General features: G+C 37.6%; 1 protein-coding gene across 1 annotated transcript; it reads left to right on the top strand.

Annotated features, from left to right (window-relative positions):
* Positions 1–446: 446 nt before the first annotated feature.
* Positions 447–10,239, top strand: LOC145821298 (actin-related protein 8-like). The gene is made up of 7 exons (XM_082917798.1): positions 447–474; positions 885–976; positions 1,153–1,234; positions 1,626–1,716; positions 1,905–1,962; positions 2,777–2,855; positions 10,109–10,239. Exons 1-7 carry the CDS (start codon positions 447–449, stop codon positions 10,237–10,239), a joined length of 561 nt encoding a protein of 186 aa, XP_082773924.1.
* Positions 10,240–21,260: the final 11,021 nt, after the last annotated feature.

Genomic DNA, 21,260 nt, shown 5'->3' with positions numbered 1-21,260 from the left:
TTATTTTTATTGTTTTCTTGGATTTCATTTTCACAATTTATGTAACATTTTAATTTTTATGAGTTATGATTTTTTACTATGCCGACCCCAATTCATAGGACTTAGGACTTAGTTTGGGTATTTGCTTTATGGTTGCTAAACTAATTAAAAGGGTGGAATATTTCAAAGTTTTTATGTTGATGATAAATCTTCTTTAATGGTCTTTGGATTCAACAAACAAAAGGGCATACATGAATGTTGAATTTCCTTAAATCACATTATTAGGCGAGCAAAACATTGCAAGTATACTATGCATTAAATTCATAGACAACAATTTTCTCGAAAAAAAAAAAAGCAATGAAGGAATGCATTAGTCAAAGAAGCATGAGGTTCAGTTGTGAACCTAAAGACAATACTATGATTGGCTAATTCAGAACCATTGAAACAAGCTAATTAGATAAGGGAATATGCTCAAATTTTATTTTGGTCTTGCAGGTATGCAATAATTTTATTTTGGTTGGCTTATTTTGGAAGCATAGGACCGACTGGGTTTTTATAGCTTCTTGATAATTACCAAAACTTATGGGAACATGTAATACGTGACTGTTGATTAATAATAACTAAACTTTATGTTGGCATCCAGCTAACCATTTTATGAGGAAGAAGAACCTGCATGATCCTTTTCCTTATATTTACCCCCTTCCAGTGTAACTTTTGTGAGATTGGGTGATATGGTAGATGAGCAAATGGATTTATGATTGGGGTTGATCACACTTTTTATTTTTCTTACTTCTCTCCCCCCCCCTTTTCACTCCTACAATAGCATTTCCATTTATCTGATTTGTCTTCTTTCTTTCTTTTTTTAAATATATATTTTATTTTTAAATGCATTATTCTGGATACAGAATCTGCTAAAGCAGCTAGAAGGAAGCTAAAAGAAACCATTTCCTCAGTTCTGTTTGACATGAATGTCCCTACTATTTGTGCTATCAATCAGGTAGAGTATTTGTGTATTTTATTTTCTGCATATTTTGATGGTTTTTATAAGGTAGAAACGAAAAGAGGTTATCAAACTTGGATTCCTTAGTTTATTTCTGCATAGAATGACCAATAAAACTGTTTTGTTGTTGTTCTCTCTTACCCCCTAATGTAATTATTGTAATACATGTGTAGGCAACTTTAGCTTTGTATGTAACAAGACGAACATCAGGAATTGTTGTTAACATTGGTTTCCACCAGACCTCTGTTGTTCCAAGTAAGCTATAGGATCTCATTTTAATTTCAAAATTAATATTTGAGCAACTTCCCGCAGTTGTACAGTGCAAGTGGACCAAAGCTTTACGAAACTTTCTAAATGCAATTGATTACTTATAGTTGCACAGAATGCTTATACTTTCCCTTCACTGCTGTCATTATTACATCAATTTTAGAAATCATGCATTTTCTACCCGTTGCTTTAATTTTTTTTCAGTAATCTCATTAATCTCTTTCTTTCTGTTCTTTTTTTGTTTATGCATAAAAAATGGCTAGGTGTTCACTACTGTTTTCTTATTCTCTATTACATGATTTCTGTTAAGTTTCTCTTTTCCTAATTGTGCATGGTCACCTGCGACTCAATTTTCTAAGTTTTGGATTCTATTCTGCAGTTTTACATGGTCAAGTCATGTGCAAGGTGGGTGTTAAAGTTGTGGGAATGGGAGCATTGAAGCTTACAGGATTCCTTGGGGAACAAATGCAGTAGAAAAATATACATTTTGAATCACTGTACACTGTGCGCACATTAAAAGAGGTATTGACAGTGCCCTTTGCTCTATGGACTCTGATATTTGTCTTTCCTCTCATTAATGAGGAAAAGTTTGGCCAAAAGTGTGGCTGGCTTGTCAGCATGTAGAGTAAATGTGACATTCACCAATTGATTGTTCTAGTCAGCTGGATGGCTCTAGAAGTCATGAATTCCACCCTAGAATCCAAGAAGAAATAACAGTAAGTGATGTTGGAAACATAGGGTTTTGTTCTGTACTTGGGATTTCGTATGTGTAGACATCCGTAAGCTTCCCTCCTCCGGATGTTTTCTCCTATAGCTCTTCAAACAGGCAGGGATATGGTATGGTTTTACGATCGAAATGTATTGCCCTTGCCTAACTGAAAGTTAAGAAAAGGGATGCCTACAACTCTATGAGTTCTAGGAGCCTCAAGTCTATGCAAGACACCCATATGGTTAGCTCTCTTTCTAGGGACAAACTTTTTTATTGTCTAATTGATGAAAGCCGATTGATAATTCAAAGCCTCGGTCTCTATTAGATATTGCATTTACAGCTAATGCTAATCCATGAAAATCTCACTTCTTAGTGCTTTTGGGTATATTCAATTACTGATTTTAGCTTTTATAAACTTTTTTGGATGATATAATTAGTTCATTTTGTCCCCCAATAGCTAGGTTGACAGCTCATAAGACCACAAAAACCTTCTAAAACACCAACTATTTTCTAGCTGTTAATTTGATTTGATGAGGACATATTTTGGCAGTAGAGTCTCAAATGCTGGGAGGGTTTTGCTCAATCCCCTCACTGAAGTATATGAATCCTGCTAATAAGATTTTTAAGTGGATTTTCCACACTTGAACAGTTAAGATCATGCCAGAGGGTCCTCCACAAAATAACAACTGAACCCTAGTATAATGTTTATTACTTCTTTTCTGCATATGTTTGACTTCACTTTGGTAATTGTACAATACTTTCCTGCTTTATCACACACTATACATATTGCCTGATTTTGTTTGGGTTTAATGCACTCATAGAACCTATGTTATGTTGCTCTTGATTATGATGCTGAACTATCTAAAGATACAGAAGGGTCATTTGAAGTTGTTGCAGAAGGTTGGTTTACTCTTTCGAAAGAATGATTTCAGACAGGGGAGATTCTATTTCAGCCACGCATTGCAGGAATGTAAGTCTAAGTTTTCTTACATCTTGTTATAATATGTGATGATTTGATCAATGGCAGATATTGTTTGCCTATACTTTACTGTGTTATAATATGTGATGATTTGATCAATGTGAAGTAAATTTCAAAAACAGATAAATTTTGTAATTGGAATGATTCCCAGGAAGTCAACCAAAAAAAAAAAAAAAAACAAAGAACAACAGAACAAACAAATAAACTAAACGGTAGGCACTATTACTCCATTGTGGCATTTCATCAAATATCTGGCATACATAATGATTCCTCAAGCATGAACTTTTACTGTGTATCATCAACAACAATCCATTCACTTCATTAATTATATTGGTTAAAATATGATGCTCATAGATGATCAAATATGTGTGTGTGTGTGAATATCATAATCAAAATACATATTATGTTAATCAATCTATTTTCCAAATTATTTTCCCAAACTAAAATCATTCAAGATGTTTCTAAAATCCTTCAAAGTAGAGAAGTTTTGGAGATATTAGAAGCCATGCATGGATGGCAAGTATCTCATCTTAACAATGAATTCCATGGACCCAATCTTGTTCGAAAACAGAAGAAGAAACAGAGAGGGGTAGAGACAGAAATTGAGAGACCAGAAGAAAGAGGGGATAAAGAAGGAGAAACAGAGAGAGGAGGCTAACCTTGAAATCACAGTGGTTCTGTAGCTTGATGTCGTCAACGTATGCCACGATGGAGGATGAACGAAGACTCTGATACTTGCAGGAGAGAAGTGTTGATAGACTAGGGCACAAATTGTAATCAAGGATGGTTGAATGGTTTTTGTTTTTTTTTTTTTTATTGAAATGCTGATATGTTATTTTCGGAAAAAAAAATCTGATTTGGCGCGAAATTTTCGTTTTATTTGGCGGCTTCATTTTGCTTGGTTTTTGTAACGCCTGAGGTCAAACCGTTGCTAAAAAAAAAAAATATAGCAACGTTTTAAGAAAAAAAATGCTACTAAAAATTTTATATTTAGTTGTGGTCAATAACAGCTACAATAGCTCATCTATAGTAGCATTTTTCAGACCGCTACAATAAAAAACGCTGCTAAAAGTGAATTTTTTTGTAGTGTGTGATAAGTATGATGTGATACTTCAATGTGGCAAGTATGAATGTGACACTCCAATGATGTGACAGTCCAAAAAAAAAATTAAAAACTTCTTAATGTACTTTTCCTAAATGTGACAACGTGACGGATATGATGTAACACTTCAAAATTTTTACTAAAAAAAAAAAAAACTCTTTAGTAACCAAATGTGACAATGTGGCGGGTATGATGTGACATTTCAAAAAAAATAAAAACTCTTTATTGTACTTTTCTCAAACGTGACAACGTGGCGGATGTGATATGACACTCTAAAAAAATTAAAAACTCCTTAGCATATTTTTTTCAAATGTGACAACGTGGCGGATATGATGTGACACTTAAAAAAAAAATCTCCTTAGTGTACTTTTCTCAAACATGACAACGTGGAACATGACAATGTGTAGCGGGTATGATATGACATTCTAAAAAAAATTAAAAACTCTTTAATGCACTTTTCTCAAACATGATAACGTGGTGGGTATGATGTAACACTCTAAAAAAAATAAAAACTCCTTAGTGTAGTTTTTCCAAGTGTGACAATGTAGCGGGTATGATGTGAGACTTCAAAAAAAAAAAAATTCCTTAGTGTATTTTTCCCAAACGTGACAACGTGGCGAGTATAATGTGACACTCTAAAAAAATTAAAAACTCCTTAGTGTACTTTTCCCAAACGTGACAACATGGCGAGTATAATGTGACACTCTAAAAAAATTAAAAACTCCTTAGTGTACTTTTCCCAAACTTGACATGTGACACTCCGATGTGGTTGGTATGATGCAACACTCTAAAAAAATTAAAAATTCTTTAGTGTACTTTTTTCCAAATACGACACTCTAACGTAGCGGGTATGATGTGAAATTAAAAACTCTTTAATGTATTTTTTCCAAATGTGACACTCCAACGTGGCTGGCAAATGAGTCATTATACATCCAAAAGAACTAAATGGATCACAAGAAAAAATATGGGACTATATGGATTACAAGTCCAAAATATGGAACTTATTGGCCAATCTCCCTTAATTTAATTAATCAATGAGGTGGTTGTCACAAAAAGGTTCACTCAACTTTTTAATACATATCCTAAAACTCAAGTTTAATAAAATTTGACGTTTAGGTAAACCACCACACTCATATTCAAGTCCATGTGACATAAGTTTCTTCTAAACAAAGAGATCATGGATTTGAACCCCTTTTATGCATAAAACATGAGGATCATATTACCTTGGCATGAAAGGGCTGTGGTGACTAACTTTCCAATTTGATTAGTTAAAAATTGGGGAGATTAGCAATAATAAGCACCAAAAAAAATGATATTAGGATAACAATTACTTTCTGCAATTTTGATATGACCTTGCTCTAAACAAAAGTGAAAATGGGAGAAAATTACCAGACTATGTTAATGCTATGAAGGGGAACATTATTGATTCATACAAACGTTATGGATAACATTCGAAATTTTTTATTTAACTAGATTTTAAAATGCCTTCCAAAGAAGTAGTTTATATGTTTGAATGAGATGAGTTCAAAATCTAATTTCAACTTTCCTTTTTGGGCAAAGGCATAATGCAATGGAATTAAGCTTTCGCAAGATCTTGCATAAATACCAAGTACGTATGTGATAAATAAATATTTTTACATATTATATAATTTATTGTTGGTGAAAATATCAAAAAAAAATATATTTTATTGATAAATAATACAAAGAAAATGAGATACAAATAGATCAGGCTGAGGCACAGATATCTCGTTTTCTTTAAGGAGATCAAGCCCACTGCGGTAGCAAGAACCCAAATACCGGTGCAGCAGTCACAAAACTATGACTTGTCCCCTCCAAGAAACAACAGCCCAACCACTTGTCGTATGGTTCATGCCAACTCTGCACAAGATGGTGAACCCAAAGCTCCACAAAAAAAAAAAAAACACCCTTCTTTGCTAGTAATCTCTCAAGTATAAAAAAATAGTTAGTGAGTTGATGCAGAAAAGAGTAGATGAGATGGACTATTTATAGGCCACTAAGATATACAAATGACCAAGAACCTAGAGAAAAGGGAGGGTGTACCAAACATTAACTCACCACCAAGTTCTTGAATTCTAATTAATCTTAATTCATGAACAAAACAAAAGGACAACAAAGTAAGGAATCTCAATACATGAACAAGATGAGATTCATGAATAAAATAAAAGAAAATTCAAAAACAATATAAATAAATAAATAAATAAAAGATATTAAAATGGTTCAACAATCCCCCACTCATTTTAATATCAACAAGGAAAGAGAGATTACCAAACAAAGATAGACTAGTATGCATCATGAAGGTCTGCTCTGCATTGAACCTTCATTAGTGAAACAATAACCTCTACTCTAGAGTCAGTAGTGGTCTCAGACTTGAACTATGACTGCTTAGGGAAAATAAAGTATTACTGCTCACACATAATAATCCAGGTGTTGACATGAGCTTTTAATAGCTAGCACATTACGGTCTTGTGCTTATCCCAGTTTTCATGAGCATATTTGAGAATAAGCCTTGTTCTCATAGAAAGTAGCCTCACTTTCATGCTCACATTGGTGAAATCTGTCAAGGATGTTCCTGTAATTTACACACCCCACTCAACAAGAACTATAAAATTTCATTAAGAGTATAAAAACTCAACCCTCCAACATTACAGGATAAATGCACTTACATCATAAGGATGGATAACAAAATATTAAGGAGTGCATTTTTACAACCACCATATGATTCGTTCTTCCCATTGAACCTAGTTACAGGATCACTGGTCCCTAGGTTGGGTATCCTCATACATGGTTTATGATTTTATAGGCTTCAAACCCATCTTCCTCAATGTATTCCAGACCCTATCTCTCGCCAAGGCCTTGGTTAACTGATCTGCAAGATTATCACAAGATTTTACATAATTCACAGTTATGATGCCATTACTCAAATAGGATCTCACATTACTGTGTTTCCTTCGAATAGGTCTGGATTTACCATTATAAAAATGATTGTTCACGCTACCAATAGCAACAGTGCTATCACAACGAATTAACACAGGAGGAATTGGTTTTTCCCAAAAAGGGATTTCATGTAACAAATCTCTCAACTAATTCGCTTCCTCACATGCTGAAGCTAACGCTATAAACTCAGCTTCCATTGTAGAATTAACAATTATAGTCTGTTTTTTAGACTTCCAACATATAACACCACCACCTAAGGTAAAAATAAAACCCGAGGTAGAGAGAGAATCACCTGACAAAGTGTTCCAATTGGCATCACTATATCCCTCAAGTACCACAGGATACTTATTATAAAACAAACCATAATTTTTGGTACCAGATAAATATCTCATAATTCTTCCCATGGCTAGCCAATGATCTTGACTTGGCTTGCTAGTAAACTTGCTAAGTACTCCAACAACACATGCAATGTCAGGTCTAGTATAGTCAGTAGCATATCTCAAACTACCAATCATGCTGGCATATTCCTTTTGATTAATCACTTATTTTTCATTTGTTACAACAGATAAATGTATGTTTGCATCAAAAGGAGTAGCAACATGTTTCTAATCTAGAAAATTATATTTCTTTAAAATTTTCTCAACATAATGCGACTGATCAAGAAAAATGCCATCATTAGTCTTGGTAATTTTAATTCCCAAAATAAAATTGGCTTCACCAAGATCTTTCATATCAAAGTGGCTATTAAGCATATTTTTAGTCTCATTTATAATATGCAAATTAGAACCAAAGACAAGTAGATCATCCACATATAGGTTAATAATTACATGTGCATTCTCACAAGTTTTATAATATATGCACTTATCACATTTATTAGTTTTATAGTCATTCTCAAGCATGCAGGAATCAAATTTCTCATGCCACTATTTAGAAGCTTGTTTTAAACCATAAAGGGATTTAGTTAGCTTACACACCTTGCTTTCTTGGCCAGGCTCCACAAAGCCTTCGGGTTGGTCCATGTAAATCTCATCATCTAGATCTCCATTTAAAAATGCTGTTTTCACATCCATTTGATGAATTTTTAAATCATGTATTACAACCATTGCTATCAATAGTCTAATGGATGTAATTCTAGTAACCGGAGAAAAAGTATCAAAGAAATCAAGATCAACTTGTTGCTTAAAACCTTTAGCGACAAGTCTCGCTTTATATTTATCTATAGTTCTATCCGGTTTAAGTTTTTTACGAAGGACCCATTTACACCCAATAGTTTTACAACCTAGAGGTAAATCCACTAGCTTCCATGTTTTATTTAAAAGTAGTGAATCTATCTCATCATTTACAGCCTCTTTCTAGAAAATAGCATCAGGTGATGATAAAGCTTCTTGCACTGTAAGAGGAATTTCTTCCACATTGTAAAGATAATAGTCAGGACTAAAATCTTTTTCAATTCTAGCCCGTTTACTTCTTCTTGGTTGGATTTGAAAATTTTCTTGTTCTTGAAAAACTTGAGAAGGAGTAGAAGAGCTAGGCACAGATAAAATATTTTCAGAAATTATTTGACCGCCACTATTTCTAGATTTGAAAGGAAATTTATTTTCATGAAAAATAGCATCACCTGATTTAAAAATAATATTATTTTCCATGTCAAAAAATCTATAAGTTGTACTATGCAACGCATACCCAAGAAAAGCACAGGTGGTAGCTCGTTTACCCAATTTAGGTCGTTTAGGATCTGCAAGCCTCACAAAAGCTAAACAACCCCAAACCCTCAAATAACCTAGATTTGGTTTATGCCCTCGCCACAGCTCATAAGGTACAATTTTAACCTTTTTGTGTGGCACTCTATTTATCACATGCAAGCTGTCAAAATAGCCTCGCCCCAAAGATTTGAGAGAGCGCCTGAATCGATAAGCATAGCATTCGCCAAGTCAATTAACGTTCTATTTTTTCTTTCAGCTACGCCATTAGATGAAGGTGAATATGGTGGAGTAGTCTCATGAATAATTCTTAATGACTGAACAAAAGAGTTGAATCTAAGAGATTCATACTCCCGGCCTGTATCACTTCTAATTCTCTTAATCTTTTTACCAAATTGATTTTCCACTTCAAGAAGGAATTCTTTAAATTTCTCAAAAGCATCACTTTTATTTTTTAATAAATATACGTTTGTGTATTTTGAAAAATCATCAATAAAAGTGATAAAATATCGGTTACCATCCCGAGTTAAAATTCCTTCAAACTCACACAAATCAGTATGAAATAATTTTAGCAATTCGGTATTTTTTTCAACACTTTTATGAGGCCTCTTGATGATTTTTGCTTTACTGCAAACTTCACATTTCTCAAAATTTTTTTGTCACTTTAGGAATTAATCCTAAATTATTCATGATTCCCACATATTTACTGTTAATATGACACAAGCAAGCATGCCAAAAATTAATAGAAGACAACATGTAAACCGAATTAGTAGGTGGTTTATTAATCTCAACATTCAATTTGAACATCCCATCACAAGCATAACCCTTACCCATAAAAATATCCTTTTTGGTAATCACATATCAGATTCTATAGTTTGCTTAAAACCTGCATTATTCAACAAATAACTTGACATCAAATTCTTCCTCATAGACGGTGTATAAAGCACATCTTTTAAAGTAAGCACACGTCCAGAAGTGAACTTAAGGTCAACCTCACCACTCCCAAGTATCTTGGTTAGGCTAGAGTCACCAAGCATAATTGTTTTCTCATCATCAAAGGGAGTATACACCTTGAACTAAGCTTGATCATAACAAACATGTCTATTAGCACCAGAATCTACCCACCCACCGTCTACATAATTAGCCATGCAAATGTTTGTAATTATCGCTACAAATGGCTCCTTGATAACGTTAGCCTTTGGGGCAGGTGCACGTTTTCGGAATTTGCCAGTTCGAGAAATATGCCTACTTTTTCCACAGACAAAGCATGTAAAATTTTGTGGAGGTGATGGACTTTGGTTCTTATTTGGATTAATCCATTTATTGTGAGGTTTACCATAATTCTTTATATTATTTTTATAAGGCTTCAAATAAGCATTCTTAGAATTGTGACCTTTGGGTAAGTTATTATTTGCAGAAACAAAGTTTACATTTGAGGAAGAATTGTCATTACCTGCTTGTGTTATTAATGCATCTTGGCCTCTAGCCTCCTCTTCGACTCGGATGCGAGTGATCAACGCCTCTAAGGAAGTCTCGCTTTGTTTGTGACGCATGCTGTTTTGGAATTCTCTCTAAGATGGCGGTAGCTTGTCAACAAGTCCTGCAACTACCAAGTTGTCACCAATCTTGATGCCTTCAGATCTTACTTCTGCAACTATCATTTGGAAATCTTGTGCTTGCTCCACAACATATTTTCCATCCACCATTTGGAAGCGAAAAAAGCGGCTAGCCGCATACTTTTTTGCTTCTACCTCTTCAGTATCATACTTAGTCTGTAAAGCTTTCCAAATTTTCTTTGCGGAAGTGTAAGTGGTGTCGTAGTAATCATAAAATTGATCAGTAAGGCAATTTAAGAGATAAAAGCGACATTTACACTCATCTATATTATAGGAAGCCACTTTTGCTTCATGTGCCTCGTGGTCTTCATCATTCATCTCTTCGGTTGGGATTTTGTTTGGGTTCTTCTCGGTAAGAACATATGCAACTTTCAAAAGGCTAAGGTAAAAAAGAACTTTTCCTTTCTACCTCTTAAAATGAACTCTCTTGAACTTGAAAGGCTTGTTGAGATCTCCAATTCCATCATTAGTTTTTTCTGGTACTTGATCCATGATTGTTCTCCTTAAAATTGTTGGTGAAAATACCAGAAAAAAATATATTTTATTGATAAATAATACAAAGAAAATGAGATACAAATAGATCAGGCTAAGGCATGGATATCTCGTGTTGTTTAAGGAGATCAAGCCCACTGCGGTAGGAAGAACCCAAATACCGGTGTAGCAGTCACAAAACTATGACTTGTCCCTCCAGGATACAACAGCCCGATCACTTGTCGTATGGTTCAGGCCAACTCTGCATAAGATGGTGAACCCAAAGCTCCACCAAGAAAAACACCCTCCTTTGCTAGTAATTTCTCAAGTATAGAAAAATAGTTGGTGAGTTGATGTAGAAAAGAGTAGATGAGATGGATTATTTATAGGCCACTAAGACATACAAATGACCAAGAACCTAGAGAAAAGGGAGAGTGTACCAAACATTAACTCACCACGAAGTTCATGAATTCTAATTAATCTTAATTCATGAACAAAACAAAAGAACACCAAAGCAATGAATCTCAATACATGAATAAGATGAGATTCATGAATGTGGGGGCCGAATAACGGGAGTCATAAAGAGGCCAAATAATTGGACCTGGAGAGTCGAAATATATATATATATATATATCACATTCGACCCCGTCTCGTAGATTCAAATCCTACCCTATTCGGCTTAATAGCCGGTTGAGCAAGGGATCGAGTGAAGAGCGGTTTGCAACAAAAAAAGCCGAGTAAATAGTTATACGGCGAATTGAGAGTGGGCCCAGTCTCGAGGCCTAAGAAAAAAAACATATAAATAGAAGAACATCAGCCAAAAAGAGGTATGTGAAAATCAATACGTTTAACTTAAAGTACAAGTAATCGAGAGAGTAGAGACTGACTTGTCCGTTGGAGTGCTAATTCGGACACCCCCGACCGAAGTGTTTATTCATTTTCAGGTCAATAGCAAAGGATCACGAGCGTCCCCCGGGATCCAAAGAGTATTTCCAAACCACCTTCCCCACAATTGGCGCTGTCTGTGGGAATACTCAACCACATCCATGGCGGGCGCAACGGAAGATCCTCCGATAATCGCTGATGAAACTACACTGGGAGATGATCTCATCCCAACAAACATGCTGGGACCAGAGACTATCGCCGCAAGATGTGCCTTGAACTTCAACTCACCCTCGACTTTAGAGCAGGAGACAATGCAAGCAATCATGGAACAAGCAAAGCAAAACGAATAGAGATTGGAGAACATGATCGCTGAGAACGAACGTCTCCGTCAGGATTTGGCCTTGGAAGTGGTGAAGTCCAAACAAGCTGTACGCCAAGATTCGGAACGACCTCTGAGGGTAGGTGGTCGACGACCTCGAGCCCGACCACAAGACACTGACAGCGACTCCGACTCATTATCCCCAGAGCCCAAGAGGAAGGGATGAAACGAGACTACCAGTTCCTCTGAAGAGAGTCCACGTATAAGGCATAAGCGAAGACAAAATGGTTCAGACGAAGAGGACCAGCACGACCCTTTTGTGCGGCGGATCGCAAAGGCAGTATTACCCAAGAAGTTCAAAGCTCCATCATTCACCTTGTACGACGAGAAATCGGATCCCATGGATCATATCTATCACTATAAGCAACCCATGACATTGTATGCAGACGACGAAGCTCTCATGTGCAGAATATTTTCGAGCAGTTTGGGACCGTTGGCAGTCAGATGGTATTATAAGTTGGAGCCGGTGTCGATTAAGAGTTTCCATCAATTACAAAAATCCTTCAGGGCAAGATTCATCACCAACGAGGTCCAGCCAAAACAAGCCGACTCTCTCTGGGCAATGCAGATCCAACCAGGAAAAACACTAAGAACGTATTCGGCGCGCTATTGGGAGTGCTTTAATCTTGTTGATGACACTTGCAACGACTCCATGGCCATCACCGCCTTCAAAATGGGTTTGCATCCTGACAGTGCTCTCTGCAGCTCCTTGACTAGAAGACCCCCCAAAATAGTCTGGTTGTTGATGAAGAAGGTTGAGGAATACTGTAAAGTGGAGGATGATGCCTTGCGGGTTAAAACCGGAAATGTGGCCAACAAGACGGCCCTTTTTGAAATTGCTCAGCCGATAAATTTTGTACCACCTCAAAGCCCTGACCCACGGCATCGGGCTAAACGAGAAAAGAGATGGGATTCTCACCGATCAAGCGACCAATGCCCCCATTGAGCAAATGAACAAATACAAGTCGATGGCAGGCGCACAAGGCGCACCGACAAGAAATACACAGAGTTGTCAGAGCCGATCAGCGCGGTTATGTCCAAAGTCCAACATCTTCTGTTCTTCAAATGGCCGTTCAAAATAGTGGGACCTCCTGAAATGAGAAGACGGGATAGGCGGTGCGAGTATCACAAGGATCACGGCCATGCTATTGAGAGTTGTTATGCATTGAAGGATCACCTGGAGGAATTGGTACAAGATGGTCAGCTACAACAGTACGTTCGAAAAGGCAACTCAACCAAAGCAATAGCCTTACGATAGGATTCACCTCCACTCGGTATGATCCACATGATTTATAGCCTGCCAATGCCATCCGCGGTGCATACGATTCAGTCGAATCCTGACCCTCAAAATCAACTCACTTCAGCTAAATGGCCCCATGAAGCTACGAGCATTGCTTTCGATGATTCAGATTTGGCCGGAGTAACACTTCCCCACATCGATCCCTTGGTAATTGGGTTACGCATAAACCGATTCAGCATTGAGCATGTCACGCCTCAAACTCGCCCCTAAAAGTTCGGGCATGACCCATACAGAAACGGACACTTAACCTGATATACATATCATATGGGGCCTGAACGGAAGCACTTAATATAATAAAATAACACAGAAAAGCATCCATTGAGCTAAACCTAACATGCCAGGATCACATTCATGAGGGCCATTTATTTTTATTTTTTTTTTCTACATACCCATACACATACATGATTGCATAATCGAACATTGGTATAAAAAGGGACCACATATGTGCATTTTAACCTTAGGTAAATAATCAAAGTGCAAGCCAAAATCTTATCAGAACTTGGCATAAATGCATAGACTTGGTCTGGGAGCCTGGACAAACTGAGATTGACAGCTGAAGGGTGAGCATCAAGGGTTAAGACGGACTCCCAAAGTGATTACCTACAGAACGGACATAGCACAAAGTGAGCGAAGCTCAGTGAATAATAGTACATAAACGATTCAATGTTCAACTTGAATTAAAATACATATCAATGCATACATAAATAATGAGGCATAAGGTTAATTGATTCTGTATTAATTCTTGAATGGCCTAAGGCCCAATCTTGAAACATATTGACTTGAAACATAATATCTTGGAACATAATGGCTTTAAGCCCTTGAAAAAAATGTGGCTATAGCCCTTGAACATATTAGCATTAAACTTTTAAACATGGTGACATATAGCCCTTGTACATATGGCATGAAGCCCTTGAAAAGTTGGCATAAAGCCCTTGAAAGTTGGCATAAAGCCCTTGAAAAGTTTGGCATGAAGCCCTTGAACATGTGGCACGGGGCCCTTGAAACATGTGTGTATGAATTCAAGAGGTGTCTCACACGGACTCTAGAGGTGACTCACTCCGTAGCACTTAGTTCCGTGTAGCACTTTGTTTCATATTATAATAACTTATCCGGAATGGCCATAGGCCTCATAACTTGCACATATGTATGGACTCAAGAGGTGGCTCGTACGGATTCTAGAGGTGACTCGCATTGCAGCACTTAGTTCCGTACAACACTTTGCTCCATACCGAAAATACAAAATGGCCTCTGGCCTCATAGATTATATAGAATGGCCATAGGCCTAGATTGGCTATAAGCCTCATTCATATATGTATGGACTCAAGAGGTGGCTCACATGGACTCTAGAGGTGGCTCACAATGTAGCACTTAGTTCCAAGTAGCACTTTGTTCCATACCAGTAATTAACAGGTTTTACAGACCAACCATACATATCATGTCATATCATAAACGGAAACAAATTCATACATATGCATTATGCTTAATTCATAAACAAAAATCAGAATTCAAACTTAATTATACCTGGCTCTTCAATAGTGCTAACAAGTCCATATAAAGCATTCTTGTTCTTCAGTACTAAAAACTTGTAATATCCTAGAACTTATAACATACGTGAACTTGTAACAGACTTAAACTTATAACATACGTAAACTTGTAACAGATGTAAACTTATAACATACGTAAACTTATAACAGACTTAAACTTATAACATACGTAAACTTGTAACAGATGTAAACTTATAACATACGTAAACTTGTAACATACTTAAACTTATAACATACGTAAACTTGTAACAGACTTAAACTTATAAACTTGTAACATACGTAAACTTGTATATACTTGAACTTGTAACATACATAAACTTGTACCATACTTGAACTTGTAACATATATAAACTTGTACCATACTTGAATTTGTAACATATATAAACTTGTATCATACTTGAACTTGTAACATATATAAACTTGTACCATACTTGAACTTGTAACATGCGTATAATTGTAACATACTTGAACCACGGTATTATGACCCCCGGGTAAGGGCCTTGCGCTAAGAATACCTTAAATACCTTTATATAAGTGAACAATCATTCCGTGATTCAAAACGTAACATGTTAGGAAATAGGGCATTTCTTGTCACATCATGTTATCATCGTATACTTAACAAAGATAAAATAATTCACGTTCTCAGGAGGGTTACAGAAACATGTTAAACCTTTTTGCCCTTATGTCGTGGTTTCTGAATAAATTCTCATTCACGCGAATACACATAGCTTTCCAAGTATTCTGATTCATCGAAGGTGTCTACCCTTGATAACCTATAACTGTCTCATATTTACTCAAAATCCGTTCTTCAAGAATGAACATAATTTCTCTTTATTCTTTAGGAAACGACGTAGTTCACTTGATCTATTACTCAGTAGCACATAGAAGCATACATCTTTGTTTGATCATTCGTATAAGTTAACATAGTTGACTTGTAATTAACAGAGTACTAATGGTAACCGTTACATCAGTCACATGAGTTAACTTAGTTAACTTAAGTCTAACAGGACATTCTTGATAATTATGAACAAAAGGTAAGCATGTTATACAGATTGAATAATATCAAAGATACGTGAATACCATAATTCCATAGTGCTTATACGTTCCCTTGGCTCGTCATGAATCACTATAGATATCTTGCACATAACGTTAGTATTCTTTGTCAACAATAAATAAAATGTATTGCACAATGATGCTTTTAGATTTTCAAATCAACATATTTGCAAGAAACAGAATATTAATAATAAGAACCATTAACGATCATTGAATGTACGGCTATCGTACTACTACTCACAGTGTTCAAATGCTTGGTCCGCCCCTGTAGTTGACCCTACACAAGTCATACTACACATAGAAATCGGGTTACATATAATTATTTCGTTCTTAACTTGTTTAATTCTCTTTATACCAAATTACACATCAATTTGCAATTCAACATAATTCAAATTAAATCCTTGAATCTCATTTCAACATTCCACAACCGAATTCATGTCTTCCATATCCTTGATAGATTATTTCCCCAAGTTTTCCTTTACATTATAGCATGAATTACAACGTTCATAACAAAGTTCATTCACAAATTTTAAACATAATTTTCAAACATTTCCAAATTCCAATTAAACTTGTACATATATAATTCAATATCTCAATTTCATTATTCTACCTTCAATTTGGGCCAAATTATTGGCTATCATCATTAATCAACCTAGGGTTTCAAGAAAATATTGAAATTGCAAGAAGAAAATCAAACTTATTAACCCATTACTTTATTCCAATCTTTCCCATTGATTAAACACCTAGGATTCATAATCCACCATTTTAACCCATTAATTTAACTCCCAAGATTCCATACCTCAAGAATCAAGCAAGCTTTGGTGAGATTCCTCCATAATTTCGGAATTCCATCGGTGGAAAATGTTGATCTTCATGCCTTCTTCACTCCTTGGTGGAAGATCTTGATCAAAACTTAGAGAAATGGTGAGGATTTGGGATCAAAACCCTAGGGTTTTCGGACCTAGGGAGAGAGGAGAGAAGAGGGGAAAAGAAAAATGTAAGAAATGATCTCAAAATCCCGTTTTTAAGTTGCTGTACTCGCAAAACCCGCTCGAGCATCCCTATTCCCGCTCGAGTGTACCTGCTCTCAGCACAGATTCCAAAACTTCAAACAGGCATAACTCTCCCATCCGAACTCCGTTTTAGGTCATTCTTGTGGTCAAATTGAAGCCCCGAAGATAAGCTTTCCAATGGTTCTAACCTCACATTCAAATTTAAAGTGTGGAAAAAGAAAAAGGCAAAAGAGTGCCGACTGATCGTAGACGAATTATTCGAATTAAAGTTTTTGGTCCAATCTTACTTTACCATCATATTACCACCTCAAGCAACACCCCAAAATAAAATGAGGAGGTTCCAAACATACCAATAAAAATGTCAAAAACGAACCCACGTGTTTCAGAAATTCAAATTCAACCTGGAGACCCGCTTGAGCGCCCAACCTTGCGCTCGAGCGTACGAACTAACAAAGCCTCCCGCTCGAGCGACCATTTCTACGCTCGAGCGGAAATTTATAACCCTTAGAATCTCAAGCCGTCTGCAAAATTGCTGGGAACCCCAAAAGTCCGCTCGAGCCTCAACTCTCCCTCTCGAGCGGAGGGACAAATTCCAGGTCCTTACAAGTCAATTTCAGATCATCAAACTCTTAAGGCTTTCAATTCTTAATCCCAACATTCTATTTGTGATAGATATGTCTCCTTATTCAATAGATATGAATCCATATTCATAAGGTTCACTTAATTAAACTTAATTCCATGTGACATTTCACCATAAGTATATAAATATGCATAATGAGGGACTGAAAATATATCGGAAACACATGCGAGGGTTGGGTTATTACAGAGCGCGTACTCATTGATCCGGGGAGCACATCGGAAGTTATGTATCACAAGACATTCACCAAACTCGGCTTCTCCGAATCGGATCTTTCTCCAGCCTCTTATCTATTTTTCGGCTTCAACGCGAATCCAGAATACCTGTTGGGGAAGATCACATTACCTGTTCGAGCGGGCTCCCGAACAGTGGATGTGGAATTCTTGGTCGTCAAGCTGCCATCGTCGTATAATCTCATCATGGGGCGAACTTGGTTGCATACTATACAGGCCGTGCCAAGCACTTATCATCAGCTGCTACGCTTCCCAACAGAACGCGGCATTGAGCAAATCCGTGGCTCCCAGAAATCGGCACAAGCATGTTATCTCCTTGCTAAGGTGTCGGATCGAGAGAGCCTCGATGATGTTGGGCGGCTTCCAAGTGAAAAGGCCACGGAAGCCCTAGATCTAGTTGAGATTGACGGAAACCCAGATAGGTTCTTCATGGTCAGCGCCTCCCTGAATCAAGCTGACAGGCAGCAGCTAATTTCCTTCATACTTGGCAATCTTAATGTATTTGCGTGGACTCCATATGAGATGTCGAGTGTAGATCCGTCTGTTTCGTAGCACCATTTAAATATTGACCCTAAATGCAAGCCGATTATTCAGAAAAATCAGCGGTTAGCTGCAGAGCACACTTCCGCCGTTGTTGAAGAGGTCGACCGGTTGCTTGACGCCGGAGCTATCAGGGAAGTGACTTACCCCACATGGCTTTCAATACTATGGTTGTGAAGAAGAAAAATAGGACTTGGCGAGTCTGCGTTGATTTCATGGACCTAAACAAAGCCTGCCCAAGGATTGTGTCCCCCTCCCCAGAATAGACCAACTTGTAAATGCGATGGCACGCCATCAGCGTATGAGCTTCTTCGAAGCTTACAGAGGCTAGGGCTGCTCGCGGGTCGGTTTTGGCTGGGTGCGGGTCAAAACCGACCCGACCCGCACTTATGCGGTTGGGGAAAAATGGACCCGCAACCGCCCGCGATGCGGTTCGCGGTTTGTGCGGGCGGGTGCGGTTCGGTTTGCGGTTTAGTTTTTTTTTATTTTTTTATTTAACTTAAGCAAATTTGACATTTTTTGTTACTTTCTAAACACTTTTTTTTTTAGAAGAGTTATAAATTAAATTACAAGATATACAATTCATGATCATAATAAATAGTCCACATGTTAGATAAGATGATATGGAACCATGCTTGAGGATAGTAATTAATCTTCCTCCTTAGCTTGCAAAAACAAACCCTTAAAAGTCAAACCAGTAATACTAATTTAAATATGCAAAAACAAACCCTTAAAAGTCAAACTAGTAACACTAATTTTAATAGTGGATTAATCTTCACTGTTTAGTTTTTAATATGCAATAATGTGATAATAGAATGACAATTCAAAATATCATATTTAACTGTGTCTACTAGACTAATGGAATATAATGATTTTTTTTTATATATATAAATAAAAGTCAAACTAGTAACACTAATTTAAATATCATTAGATCATGATAATGTATATAAGTGTCCATATAATAAATTTTACTTTCATCCAAAATGTAAAAATAAAAATAATAACTAGTTATCTCGATCCATCCAAAATGCAAAAAATAATAATAATAACTAGTTATTTTTTCTTTAAAAAAAAAAAGATGCGGGTTGCGGGCCGGTTGGGTTCGACCCGAACCCGATCTTTTGCGAATTTCTTGACCCGCACCCGCCCGCCTACCTACATCGAAACCGCCCAAAGCACTGCGGGTAGGGTAGGGTCGGACGGTTTGTGCGGGCGGGTGGGTTTGTTGCCCAGCCCTAACAGAGGCTACCATCAAATTGCCATGCATCTGGAGGACCAAGACAAAACTGCATTCCTCACCCCAAGAGGAACCTATTACTATAAGGTTATGCCTTTTGGGCTGAAGAATGCAGGGGCAACTTACCAAAGACTGGTCACTGCCATGTTCAAGGAGTAACTCGGCCACACTATGGAAGTGTACATTGACGATATGGTGGTCAAGTCCAAAGAAGAGCAAACTCATCTAGCCGATCTGGAAGAGACATTCGGCATTTACGCAAATACAAAATAAAGCTGAACGCTTCCAAATGTGTGTTTGGGATCGGCTCTGGAAAATTCTTAGGTTACATTGTCAACTACCGAGGAATCGAAGCCAACCCGAGGCAGATCACAGCAATCTTGGAGCTCGGCTCCCCTTGTTCAGTGAAAGAGGTTCAAAAGTTGATGAGGATGGCTGCCGCACTCAACAGGTTCATCAGTCTGTCCATAGATTGCTGCCGATAATTCTTTCATACACTACGGCAGGGCAAGGCTTTCGAATGGTTCGCCAAGTGCGAAGCGGCTTTCAACGGCCTCAAGACCTACCTCCGATCAGTTCCACTCTTGATAACACCTTCGGCAGGTGACCCGCTCATTTTGTATCTGGCAGTTTTCGACCAGGCCGTCAGCACCGTACTGATTAAGGAAGAGCTGGGGGAGCAGCGACCAGTGTATTATGTGAGCAAGGCAATGGTTGACGCCGAAACACGCTACCTTCCATTGGAAAAACTCATTCTGGCTCTCATCATGGCAGCGAGAAAGCTGATGCATTACTTTCAGGAGCATACCATCGGGGTACTAACGGATCACCCCCTCCAGTCGGTACTCCGTAGTGTAGAAGCATTAGGGCGTGTTTCCAAGTGGGCTCTTGAACTCGGCCAGTACGATATTCAGTTTCTGTCTTGAACCTCAATCAAGGGACAGGTGCTTGCCGACTTTGTGGCCGAATTCACTGGGGGCCTTCCCGACTTCAAGTCTGATGAAATTTGATTTGAGGCGAACTGGAGAATTTATGTTGGGGACATTTGGCAGTTGTATTGTGATAGATTAGCCAATCAACGGGGCAGTAGAGCCGAAGTAGTAATCATGGCCCCCGACGGCGCAATAATTGAGCAGGCCCTCAAACTCGGCTTCAATGCATCAAATAACGAAGGGGAATACGAAGCCCTTCTAACCGGTTTGCGGAATGCACATCTTCTGGGTGCTCGGTGTTTGCTTGTGTTTTGTGATTCAAAACTGGTGATCAATCAGCTAAAGGGAGAGTACGCGGCCAAAAATGACCGTATGGCGGCTTACATGAAAACGGCTAACTTCTTGCTGGCGAAATTTGACCATCACGAATTGAATCAAATAACATGAGATCAGAACACACATGCAGATGCCCTGGCTTTCCTAGCCTTCGCCATCAACTCAGAGATTAAACGAACCATCGAAGTAGGTTTCATCCCGAAGTTGAGCATTGGCCCTTCGGAAGAAGTCCAGGTCAATGTCATAGAGTCAGGACCGAGTTGGATGGACTCTATTGCTACATTCCTGTCTTCCGAACAGCTTCCAGCGGACAAGAAAGAAGCGCACAAGCTGTGAAACAAAGCCCTGCAATACTACTTGGATCCGCAAGGAAAACTTTATAAAAAATCCCTT

The sequence above is a fragment of the Camellia sinensis genome, chromosome 3 (genome assembly GCF_055761805.1).
Source record: "Camellia sinensis isolate YWXY chromosome 3, ASM5576180v1, whole genome shotgun sequence".
Lineage (NCBI taxonomy): Eukaryota > Viridiplantae > Streptophyta > Magnoliopsida > Ericales > Theaceae > Camellia > Camellia sinensis.
Note: the sequence above shows the minus strand (reverse complement) of the source record. Positions and strands in the feature narration are given on the sequence as shown.